The sequence below is a fragment of the Siphateles boraxobius genome, unplaced genomic scaffold (assembly GCF_051911475.1).
Source record: "Siphateles boraxobius isolate OS27281-9 unplaced genomic scaffold, OSU_SipBor_1 111, whole genome shotgun sequence".
NCBI lineage: Eukaryota > Metazoa > Chordata > Actinopteri > Cypriniformes > Leuciscidae > Siphateles > Siphateles boraxobius.
In genome coordinates this window covers 801,041-814,346 of record NW_027508713.1, presented here as the reverse complement: position 1 = coordinate 814,346, position 13,306 = coordinate 801,041, and the positions used below count along the sequence as shown (strand labels likewise).

The following is a 13,306-nucleotide window of genomic DNA, read 5'->3' as shown; positions in this document are numbered from 1 at the left end:
ATTTCCTGTCTTATACTGAAAAAAAAAAGCTAAAATCTTTTAAAAGTATCTTTCACTTCATCCTTTGAGATTTGTTTTCCTCTCTCTGAGTCAATAAAACGAAATTATAGTATTTTAATATAAAATACTGGTGTTATACTGTATGGCAATATTACCCTGATCAATATTTTCACTACAGCCCAAAAATATTGATTAAATGTGATTCCTTCAGCAATAACAACACTGATCCTATGAACTATTATAGTAGCAGCAATCGTATTTTTCTTTTCGCTATTTTTTTAAGTTATAAAAACCAGAGAAGATGTTTAAAATGTGCTGGCTATCTGAACTCTCCTAGAGAGAGGGAGAAAGATGATCCATACGCCACACACATAAAGAACATGGCTTTTACTACGCAACATAGTGACGCAAGAGGTACAATTTCATTCATGTAGGATTTAATCAGCATTGAACATTTCAAACAAAGCCATTAATTACAAAACATTTCGGAAACATTGTGAAAAAAAACTGTAAAAACTTCCTTAAAATCATCAACATCGGATCTCTTTTGCAAATTAATATCATGACATTACATCACATCAAGTATTTGCAAGAAATAATTGTAAAAGATTTCTGTATTCTGAACATCAGGACCTTTATTTATCAAGCCTCTGAGAATTACTCACAAGAACACTGCTAAGAATCGACTGAAGAGTAAAACAATTCTTGGCTCAAAGCTGCGCTTAAAAGTAAGTTATCAAACATCTCAGTCGTAATTTAAGTGAAGTGTAGGACTAAATCTGTGTCAGTCTTAGGGATGATTCTCCACACTTTGCTGCGCCACAAACAGGATTTTGGATAAGTTATTACTCCACCACGTGCGTGACATCATTAACCAGCGTGGTTGAATGACCAATTTGTGATAATATGATTTTGGAGAAACAGTTGTAACTAGTTAGTTTATTTCTTCAACGATGCATCGTACTCTGGTAGTGCAGCAGCGAGTTACATCGTTGTGTGGGAAACACGATTGGCTTTATTTCTGTCAGACGTCTACAGAAGCTCTGCATTAACAGAGGCTTAGATGATGATGTTTTATTGAAAATAATAGTGTTGTCATTATGGTGATCAGTGTTTGCATTAGTTGGTCTCTGACATGAAGAATCAGTGTATTAAGGAAGTTTTCATGGACTGTTTTAATTTATAAAACAACATTTTCATCGTGATGAATTCTGTGTTTCAGGAGTTTGTAGCCAGTGGAGTGATTGGGGTGTGAGTTACAGTCCTTCACACATCTGTGCATTAAAGGACTCAACAGTGATAATGAGATGCACTTATACATACCCTACTGGACATCAGATCATGAAAGTGTTCTGGACCAAAGGCTCTGTAGATAGTGTACATCCTCCAGATCCGTCTAAAACAAAAGATAAAAAGGATAATGAAGAGTTTCCAGATCTATCTAATGACACTGAATACAGTCAGAGGCTTCAGTATCTGGGAGATAAACAGCAGAACTGCACCGTCAGACTGAGTCATGTGACACTGAAGGATTCACACATGTACTATTTCAGATTCATCACTGATAAACCTGGTGGAAAATGGACTGGTGAACCAGGAGTGACTCTTACTGTCACAGGTGACTTTGGTGAGGTTTATCTCTTCTTCTGTGCATTATGTTGAATAATAATCAGTGTATGACAGCAGCACTAGATATAATGTGTGTGTTGTGTTCAGATCTTCAGGTGGAGTCTCCTGAGAGAGTGACAGAGGGAGATTCAGTCAGTCTGACATGTAAAAGCAGCTGCACTCTGACTGACAGAGCAACATTCATCTGGTACAGAAACTCACAGAAGATATTAACTGAGATTAAAGTCAGTAACAAACTCTCCCTCAATCCAGTCAGAAGAGAGGATTCAGGCAGATATCGCTGTGCTGTCGACGGACACACTCACATCTCTCCTGATGTTCAGATCAATGTCATGTGTGAGTGTGATCTTTGAAGCTTTCTTTCCAAAGCCAGTAGAGTTCACTCGTCCCTCCTTTTCTTTAAAAATGGAAGTAATTGGGGCTAATCTGTAAAACATTAAATTACTCACTGTTTCAATAGTACAGCCACAAGACATGAATTTTGTATGATTTTAACATTTTCTGTTATATTATAAGAACGATCCGTTCAAGAACCGAACATCACTAGCGCTTTCTTCAGTCACACCTAACAGTTATGTTACTAACTACAATTTTTGTCATGTAATTTGGATTATCTAACCGACTATAGTTTGTATCTATACAGCACTGATTTACTGATTACCACAAACACAGAAAAAAAATATCATTTTGGATATTTCTTAATACGTGACATGATCTTTTGACACAAGGATCCATGGATTTATGTTGTTTATGCTAAATTCTGCCCCTATCTGTGTGTAAGAACAGAAATAGAAGTGATTTGTTGGGTTGAGTGACGGTGATACTATATATTTCTCCTGTAGATCCTCCAGTGAAACCTGTGATCTCCATCAGTCCATCTGGTGTAATAGTGGAGGGAGATTCAGTGACTCTGAACTGCATCAGTGACTCAAACCCTCCGGCTCTAAACTTCAGCTGGTTTAAAGGAGGAACGATTGTAGGATCTGGAAGAATCTACAGCATCTCAAAGATCAGCTCTGATGACAGTGGAGAATACAAGTGCAAGTCCATCAATGAACATGGAGAGAAATACTCTGATACTGTGACTTTAAACGTCATGTGTGAGTTAATAATGGTTCAATAACTGTTGTAACAAACACATTAGTGGATTAACAATCGCGAAACATTAATATAGAGTTTATTTTGTCTGTTTTAGTCCCACCCAGGAGCGTCTCAGTGTTGATAAATGGATCTGGTGTAATAGTGGAGGGAGATTCAGTGACTCTGAAGTGCATCAGTGACTCAAACCCTCCTGCTCTGAACTTCAGCTGGTTTAAGGAGAATGAAACCTCAGCTGTTGGATCTGGACAGAGTTTCAGTGCACTACAGAGTGGACGCTTCTACTGTCAGGCTCACAATCAACATGGATCTCAGAGATCAGACGCTGTAACTGTCACAGGTGAAGCTTTTATTAACACACTCCTGTATCTTCACATCATTCATCAGTTTGGAGAGTTAATCATGATGATCTTCCTCTTTCAGTTCATCATGTTGCTGGTAGGAATGTGATTGTGATCACAGCGGCATCTGGAGGATTATTCATCATCATCATCTTCATCATCTTCATCCTGTTTATACTGTGAGCTCAATAATAAACTGCAGTGACTGTATAAGTTCACTTTGGTCTGATATAGAAGAAAATATCTCATTTTTGTTTGATTATTAGAAATCTTTAAAAATAGCGTTCATATTTTCTCCTAATTTAATACATTTGTCCATATGCTTTTAATGTGTGTGATTATAACAGAAAGAAACGAAGGAGTGTTAAAGCTGAAGATCACACAGTGAAAGAGGTAAATCATCTAAACACAACATGACTTTACAGAAGCAGAAACTCAGTCGATCAGCCGTTATCTGTGTTTCAGACTGTAACTGTACGAACTGATGAAACTAACACTATCCAAGTCTTTATCAACACAATCCAGAAAAAAAGTAATTAATAAATAAAACTGAAGAAAAAATTTGGTAACACTTTATTTCGATAGTCCACTTTAGACAGTCTACTAACTATAAGTTACTTTGCAGCTACATGTCAACTAACTGTCATTAGAGTATTAGTAGACTGTCTGCTTAATATCTGCTAACACTTTATTTTGTTGGTCCCCCAACAGATATTCTACTGACTATAAGTAACTAGCAACTACAAGTCAACTTGTCCTCCTAACCCGAACCTTAACACCTAATAACCTAACAGTCTACTACAGTCTACTACAGTCTACTAATACTCTAATGACACTTAGCTGACATGTAGTTGAAAAGTTACTTATAGTTAGTAGAATGTCTAAAGTGGACTATCGAAATAAAGTGTAACCAAAAATGTAACTAATTTTCCATGGTTTAATGGAATATTTATATATTTACTGTTTTAATATAGGTTTGTTGGTCTAATTGTGTAATCATTAACATTTAGTGTGATGAATGAACATGTCACTTAATTTACTCATTCTGCCCTATTCTTCTACACTCGATGTGTGAATCACTGAAATATACATGTATTTTACATCACTATATTGATTTGATTTGACCTGGTACTTGATCTGAAAAGTTTGAAGCTGTTTTAGACTGAGAATCTACACTTCAGATCAAACTGATTTACATGTCTTAATAATAATTACAAATGTTCTTGTATTTCAGAACGATCTCTATTCTGACACGTCACAGAGAGTTTCAGTCCATGATAAGCCTCTTTCTGAACCGGATTCAGTCGATGACGCCCTGTATGCCAGTGTGAAACCCAAAAAATTAAGAGGAAAAACTCCTGAATCCAGAGATGCTGAGGAGATCCTGTACACAACTGTCCAACATCACATAAAGACAGAGACGAAGAGAGCAGAGGAGAATGAAAGTCATTATGATGATATAAGAGTTCATCAGCCTGATGATGCAGTGAGGTGAGAAAAAACAGCTTAACCAGCACCAACTTAACCAGTACCAGCTTAACCAGCACCAGCTTAACCAGTACCAACTTAACCAGCACCAACTTAACTAGTACAACTTAACCAGCACCAAGTTAACCAGCACCAGCTTAACCAGTACCAGCTTAACCAGCACCAACTTAACCAGCACCAGCTTAACCAGCACCAGCTTAACCAGTACCAGTTTAACTAGCACCAGTTTAACCAGCACCAGTTTAACCAGTTCCAACTTAACCAGCACCAGCTTAACTAGCACCAACTTAACCAGTACCAACTTAACCAGTACCAGCTTAACCAGTTCCAACTTAACCAGTACCAGTTTAACCAGTACCAACTTAACCAGCACCAACTTAACCAGTACCAACTTAACCAGCACCAACTTAACCAGCACCAGCTTAACCAGTACCAGCTTAACCAGCACCAACTTAACCAGTACCAGCTTAACCAGCACCAGCTTAACCAGTACCAGCTTAACCAGCACCAACTTTACCAGCACCAGCTTAACCAGTACCAGCTTAACCAGAACCAACTTAACCAGTACCAGCTTAACCAGCACCAGCTTAACCAGTACCAGCTTAACTAGCACCAGCTTAACCAGCACCAGTTTAACCAGTTCCAACTTAACCAGCACCAGCTTAACTAGCACCAACTTAACCAGCATCAGCTTAACCATCACCAGCTTAACCAGTACCAACTTAACCAGCACCATCTTAACCAGCATCAGCTTAACCAGCACCAGATTAATCCGCACCAGCTTAACCAGTACCAGTTTAACCAGCACCAGCTTAACTACTACCAACTTAACCAGTACCAACTTAACCAGTACCAGCTTAACCAGTACCAACTTAACCAGCCCCAACTTAACCAGCACCAGCTTAACCAGCACCAGCTTAACCACTACCAGTTTAACTAGCACCAGTTTAACCAGCACCAGTTTAACCAGTTCCAACTTAACCAGCACCAGCTTAACTAGCACCAACTTAACCAGTACCAACTTAACCAGTACCAGCTTAACCAGTTCCAACTTAACCAGTACCAGTTTAACCAGCTCCAATTTAAGCAGCACCAGCTTAACCAGCACCAGCTTAACCAGTACCAACTTAACCAGCACCAGTTTAACCAGCACATGTTATATCAGCTGTAATATTGTTGTGCTACTGTTTGTTTGATTGTTTTAGGCGATCAACTGTTCAGATTGTGGAAGATGCATCAGTGATCTACAGCAGCATCAAATGAGTGATAGAGACCAGCGAACACAAAGCCTGTGTTCAAATATTAATCTAGACTAGTAAATGGATTATTGGATAGTTATGAAATAATTTACCCTTCTGTTCGAACCACAACCAATACAAAAATGTTCATCGCCCACATTAAGAATCATTTGTTCTCTTTTACTCTTTGTGAGAGAATGACAGTCATTGTGGTCTGGACTGATGTGAACTCTGTTTCTTGTGTATCTGATGCTTTGGTTACTTTGTTCTATATATATATAGTGAATATTATATGTATATCTCAGAATTTTTGATATTCAGTTTTAGGCCTAAGCTTAACAATCAAATAAACTTCAGAGAGAAATACATTTACAACATGAAAAATGTTGTTCATATTTTATACATTACAATCTCATCTGAAATGTATCCAAATAATGTCATTTGCACATCTATGTACATAAAAATATGCAGTTTGTAACTCTTTGTATAATAATATTACATGAATAAATAATAAAGGATGTTTTGACAAAATCTAAAAAAAAAAAAACAATCAAGTGATCTTTACTGCTTATCAATATTGAAATGCATTGTTTTTTATTTTTATCTATTATGTTGTATTGTGTATTTTATAAAGAGTTTCTTTTTCATGTTTCACTTTGTATGTTTTTACAATTATGGCCAGTGCTTCAATAAAGCTGATTATTAACTCATGCAGTTTCAGGGTGTAGTGTCTCTGTTTCTATTGGTTAAACTGCACTATTAGGACCTCTAGTGGATGATTTATGAATTATAGATCACTGATGTGACAAACATATATTTGAAATAATGTGCAACTAATTTCCCTCTCGAAACTTAATTTCATATCAGTCTGTTTAAAAGAGGAAAGGGAATTTTACTGCCCCTTAAAACTGAGTGCTCTGCGAGTTGACATGTTTGTCACGTGGTGTTTCAGGCAAGAAGACGAAGACAGATCCAGTTTAGAAAACTCAAAGTTTACTCTCAATACTCCAGACGGGCAATGGCAAACACAACTAAACATAACGGTGATCGGGCAAGGTGTGAAGGAACGGGTACAACGGGCGAACACAAACGAGATAATGAAGGGTACACGGCTGATCTAGTAACGGATAACACAAGGAAAACAGGAACTGAAGAAATGCAAACTAAAAGTCTATGAATTAAACGGAACATAATGGTGACAATGATGAGGGTGAACAGAAAAATACATACTATATTTTTTTTAAATAAAAACTTGAAAGAAAATGATTTTTCTTTATAGAGTTTCATGTTAGTGATGTTGTTATTTTAAGGGAGAAGGAGGAGAGACCGAGAAATTCCTGCCACTGTGTGTTAAAAAAAACTGTGTTAACCTCACAGAGTCCATCAGTCTAAAAAGTAAAAATTTATATATATATATACCATGCAACAATGACATATATATATATATATATATATATATATATATATATATATATATATATATATGTCATTGTTGCATTATTTGACAGAGCAGAATGTTGGTCATGGCTGATTTATTTGCTGTTTTCATCTTTCTTCAAAGCTGAAGAACTTCACATATCATTTATTGGATTTTGAGATTATTAGCCTGTATTTTTTCTGTTATGAAGTATCATTTACATTCAACAAAAAGATTGATGTGCTTTCCTGTGTTAACATGGTCTGTTGTAACTGACAAATCAACATTTTAATCAAGATGAATTCTGTGTTTCAGGGGTTTCTAGTGCTGGCTGGGGTGTGAGTTACAGTCCTTCACATGATTTTATGTTCATAAAATAGCCCTCGCTCCAGAATCGATCAAAGCACCGGATGTGTTCAAGAGTGGCCGCGTTCAGGTGCAAGGGAGCTGAAAACTTTTGTGATGTTTATTTTTTATTCTCCTGACCAGCATCTTATTTCTAAAGGAGTTTGTTTATTTGAAACCTGCCTCTCAAACCCCACTGTAAGATTTAAAGAGGCCTGGGAAGAAGACCTGGGAGTTGAGCTCTCCGAAGCTAGTCCGAGCCAGTTTTGTTTGTTCTGTGTTTTAACTTGAAAAATCCTTAAAAAAAACCTTGCTGAGCTCCTCCGAAAAATCCTTAAACGGGCCACAGTATTCTTGCCCATTGTCCCACATGGCCGTTCCCCATTCTCTGGGTTGGCCGACCCGGAGAGTGATGGTGAAGGCCACTTTGGATCATTCTGTGGAAAAACAGGAGGGCTGGAGTTAAAAGAACAAGAGAACACTGTGAGTGGAAAGGAGCGGCATGAATTAGGCTCACCGGAGTATGGAGCAGGTGGATTAAAGAGGGGTTCGGCACGACAGGGAATGGCCATATCAGTATCGGGAGAAGGCGGTGCAGTCGGAGCCACGGGAGCGTTGGTCTGGAACCTCTCAAGCCGTTCTGTGAGATCTGCAAGCTGGAGAGACGTCTCAGAGAAAGTGCGGCGAGCGGCGGTGAGTTCCTCCCGCTGCCGTCCCAGAAGGATGCCTTGCTCCATGAGGACTCAGGGCGTTTTCACACCAGAAAGTCCGTACCAAGGTCCGAACCAAATTTCAGGTTTTGATACATTTTATACTCATTTTGGACTCAAATGCAGAGTGACCAAAGTTTGTTAGAAAACTTCATGAAATCTGCATCAACGTGAAGTGACGTGCGTTGAGAATATAAGGGAATATATTGGAGCTCCAGTGATGTCCTTACAACAAGCGGAAACAGGCTGTGGAGTCTAATCTTCCCAACGTTGTATAAACACAAATCTTCAGGGCAGCGCTGTTGTAGTAATATGGTCTGTGAAACTTAACTGATCATCAATCACAACTCTAAGATTCCTGGCTGTCCTGGAAGGAGTTATGGTTGACGAAGCTAGCTGTAAAGAGAAGTTGTGATGGAGAGTTGGGTTGGCTGAGACCACAAGCAGTTTTTGTCTTAGCAAGGTTGAGTTAAAGGTGATGATCCTTCATCCAGCAAATGTCTGTCACGCAGGCAGAGATGCGAGTAGCTACCGTTAGATCCTCTAGTTGGAATGACAGGTAGAGTTGTGTGTCATCAGCATAACAGTGATAAGAAAAGCCATGTTTCTGAATGATAGATCCTAGTGATGACATGTAGATGGAGAGGAGAAGTGGTCCAAGCACTGAGCCCTGAGGCACTCCAGTAGCTAGATGTTGTGGCTTTGACATCTCACCCCTCCAAGACACCCAGAAGAAGTATGACTTGAACCACTGGAGTGCAGTTCCTGAGATGCCCATCTTCATGAGGGTTGACAGGAGGATCTGGTGGTTAACTGTGTCAAAAGCAGCAGACAGATCCAGCAGGATGAGTACTGGGGATTTGGAAGCTGCTCTCGCCAGTCTCAGAGCTTCAGACACAGCAGAGAAAATAAGTGACAGGTGTTGATCGCGGCAATCAGCTTGTGATTTGCAGAAAGTGCTGCTAAGTCAGTGCTGATTGCCCAGGTCATGAGCTGCAGAACATGTCAGGACAAACACAGAAAACAGGGGAAGCCCATGATGCAACTGAACCGTGACAGTTTAACCTCTGTGGTCCCATTTACCCACTTGTTAACAATCACCTTTTTTAAGACACTTAAAAGATTGTAAAAAATCACAAGAGGGTATTGCATGTGTATTGCATATGTATTTCATATCATAGAAAAAAAAAAAAACATGAAAATATCTTGAGCTTGTGTTCACCAAAGAACTTTTATCAAGCATTTAACAAAAAGCCCATTTAAAAAACCCATTGACTTCAGGTCGATGCACCCGGAAGTGCTAAAATGTCTACAAAAATGCGTCATCCCTGCATTCTGCAGCCGTGTGTAAAAAGCAGTGTTAACCACACTTCACACATTTTAAAGTCCTTCACTGTGAAGCTAAAAGTGCTTGTGTTAATACAGTACAGTAATTTTGTTGCTGTTGATCTGATGAGCGACAACACGGTAAGACAAACACACTTATATTTAAATGGAAACTGATGATTATTTATATAGATATATTCTGCTCGGTAATCTACTGCTTTTCCTGCAGTTCCTGGACGTCAACGTTGAATTTACTGTCGAATATGAACCACTGATTTTGCGGAATTGAATTTGCAAAGCGAAATAAAATGGAGCGAAAACGGCCTGTTGAATATTATAGGTTGTATTTTTAATACGTTTGAATATTTTGGAAGTGAAATATCAAAGGTGAATATGGATTATTGAAATTTTACTAATGAAAATGTATTTGAAATGTTTTGAATTTAAATATTCACAGCTTAAATATTCAACCATGCTAAATTTCAGCCCATAAAAATGCAAGCCCTAAAAATACAATGCATTAAAATACAAGCAGGGTTAATGCAATGCATATTTTTTTTTCAAGTAGTACAATTCAACAGGCTTTTTGTTTCAAAAACATTTGGCATTATTTTACTTCCATAAAGGGGCGGCCTCAGACCTGGAGCCGGCAGATTTACGCCCCTGACAGGTTTACGCCCCTGTTGTTCCTGATGCGTCCTGTAGGGGGAGGCTGTACAGCGGCACGAATTGAGTTATGTTAAATAATCTTTTTAAAAAATAATTAATTTATTTATTTATTTGGTATTGCAAATGAAAGGATAAAATACATTAACAGTGAGAAGAGAAATAAAAACAAACAAAAAAAACAAGGGGGACATCAAAAGAGTTTGAATTAGGCTACACAAATCAATACAATTTTACATTTTGTCAATATAAAAAATTAAAGGTTCTTTACAACAGACTCAATGATATTACTTGTTTTAGAAACCTTTGAGTTTAAAGGTTTTGACATTTTCTTAAAAGAAGAAAAAAGGGACTTTGAGAATATTCTTAAATCAGGATCATTGAATGGTTCTAACCACGTGTTGGTTTAGCTGCCCCTCGTCTTCTCTACTCACTTTAAAAGTCATTTTCTTTTTAATTTTCTTTTGTTGCCTGTCTTTAGCTTGCGTGAGATGGCATCTTCTAAGACCCTGTTTACTCCTTACATTAAAACACACTCCACATGGTTTCTGGGGCAACATTACAGTAGATATTGGAAATATATGAACTTGTTTTTTTTACAGTCTATGGTGTGAACACACAAAAGACACATTTATAGTAGGCATACATGTATGTAAATATCTCTCTCCAAGTAAAGCGTTGAACTGCACACTCACTCAAATATTTTGATTATTTCCAACATCACATGATAAAACCCAAATTAAAAACTATTCCCATATGGTTTGAATGTAAATTCTGGTTTGAGTTGTTTCTTAAGAATGAAATTATATAATTTATATCTTAATATAATTTTTTTCTTAAAATACCTTACCGGTCTGGACTAATGTCACGTGCACTTAATGTGGGTTTTATCATACTCTGTCTTTACCAAATAACTTGCATCTCATAAAGGTGTGTGTTTGCTTTAGCTATAAGAAAATGAAAATCTCTCTCTAAACTTATAAACACCCATCTTTTTTTTTTTTACGACTTACAAAATAAACAACTTACAGAGACATACATGGACATGTTTTTAATGTCATTTTCTATTTTCTCTGCACAGACCATCATTGGTGGCCAAAAGAAATGAAAGTGGCTTGACACTTTTTTCATTATTGTTCCACCAACAAGTGCTTGTGCCGTTGTACTTTGAAGATCAGGAGCAAATTGATGCAATCCACACACACCTGACAGCAATTCTGCACACACACACACACACACACACACACACACACACACACACACACACACACACACACACACACACACACACACACACACACACACACACACACACACACACACACACACACACACACACACACACACACGATACAATCACCATAGATGTCCTTTTAAAAAATAGTTAAAGAAGAGGGGCAAACCATAGGGGAGTCATCATAATTCATAGATGGATTTAATAAAAAAAAATTAAAAAAATTGTGAACAACAATATTGTGTGTTTCTTTTAAATGGCCCTTGGAATTTTAGAATTTTTATGTTTGTCTTCATAAAATGTTATGTAGGACACTGTTTTGTAGCTGTATGACGACCAGTAGAGAATAGTACTACAGCTAATCAAGGATCCATATGATTACACGGTACTGTATGTCTAATGGGCTAAATTTGGTTAATATCTAAATGTAACTATAAATTCATAACAACATATTTCACTCAGTCTTCCATATATAAAAACCTACGGTGAAAAGGCCTATAACTGCAGTAGGTCATATTACTGTATACTTGTCATAACATAGTTGATCCAACTGTGTATTTTTAATTTTTCAATTCACAGAAACACATAGTCTTCTGTAGTGAAGAGAGTGAAGCCCAACTGAATATCTACAGACATTTTAATCCGTGCAGAACTACACTGTAACGTTTATATTTAAATGAACAAAAAACAAAAAATTGTCAAGTCTATAGGGAAGAACATTTTTTTATTTACGATACATTATTCATTCACAAAGAAAACTGGTGTCCATAAAGGTTGGATTTCTCCTAATTTTTTAAATTAAGGCATTAAGATAAATTTCCAAAAGATTATTATTTTTATTCCTCTTTTTAGTCAACTTTAGCATGGGTGTGTTCACTTATGCTATCCACTATAATATATATATATATATATATATATATATATACACACCTTTCCAACGCGATGACGTAATACGTGGCGCATCTCAGAGATGGTACATGACGGGCATTTGTGGTTAAAAAGTATATAATTGATTTTTTGTGTGTGATAATAGCCGACCGTTTCGCTGGATAAGACCCTTATTTCTGTACTGGGATTGTGTCGAGCATTTGAAGCTGCATTGAGACTGACATTTGAACCTTCTTTGAACATTGGAATATTTGGGTGCCATTGAAGTCCATTAAATGGAGAAAAAAACAGAAATGTTTTCCTCAAAAAACGTAATTTCTTTTCGACTGAAGAAAGAAAGGAATGGATTATCTTGGATGACATTGGACTGAGTAAATTATCAGGAACATTTTTTTTTAAAGTGAACTAATCCTTTAAGGAATATATTCAATATATATACCATTTGAGCCCACATATGTTCCAGATAAGCCCACATGTTTGTTTTAATGTAATATTCTACACATTTTATAAAATAAACATTAAACAATCTCAGTAAGAAATAAACCTGTAAGTAGGCCTAAATGGTAGGTGGGTTTAAAATGGTCACTTCCTCTAAATAATGAGGTTAAACAGTGGGTTAATTTCTTGGTTCATTATTACCTTGTCATCCTCCAGCCTTTTTATGGTGGTTTCCGGAATGTTCCTCTACCTCAGAAAAAAGATAAACGCGTCCATCCTGTAATGATAGTTTAATGGAAATTAATAACGAGAGCAAACTGAGGCTGGTATGCCAATATTAAACCTAGACCAAGTATGTAAGCCATTTGACCAAATATCTGCATCTTTATGGTCAATGTGCTGTGCTTAAAGCAGGCTCCTCTCCTGAGGCAAAGCAGTTTTGGTTCAATGACAGTAACCTATTGGATATTATATTAAATCACTCTTTG

At 37.1% G+C, this 13,306-nt stretch overlaps 1 protein-coding gene across 1 annotated transcript in view; it reads left to right on the top strand.

The window, feature by feature from the left end:
* The window catches only part of LOC143706708 (uncharacterized), a 51,404-nt gene extending 44,900 nt beyond the window's left edge, over positions 1–6,504 (top strand). Inside the window, exons 12-20 of the mRNA XM_077198942.1 lie at positions 1,223–1,249; positions 1,339–1,627; positions 1,717–1,965; positions 2,472–2,729; positions 2,825–3,067; positions 3,151–3,247; positions 3,416–3,461; positions 4,303–4,559; positions 5,762–6,504. Of these exons, the coding sequence (XP_077055057.1) occupies positions 1,223–1,249; positions 1,339–1,627; positions 1,717–1,965; positions 2,472–2,729; positions 2,825–3,067; positions 3,151–3,247; positions 3,416–3,461; positions 4,303–4,559; positions 5,762–5,819 (1,524 nt within the window). The 3' untranslated portion in view covers positions 5,820–6,504. The remainder of the gene's footprint in view (positions 1–1,222; positions 1,250–1,338; positions 1,628–1,716; positions 1,966–2,471; positions 2,730–2,824; positions 3,068–3,150; positions 3,248–3,415; positions 3,462–4,302; positions 4,560–5,761) is intronic.
* Positions 6,505–13,306: the final 6,802 nt, after the last annotated feature.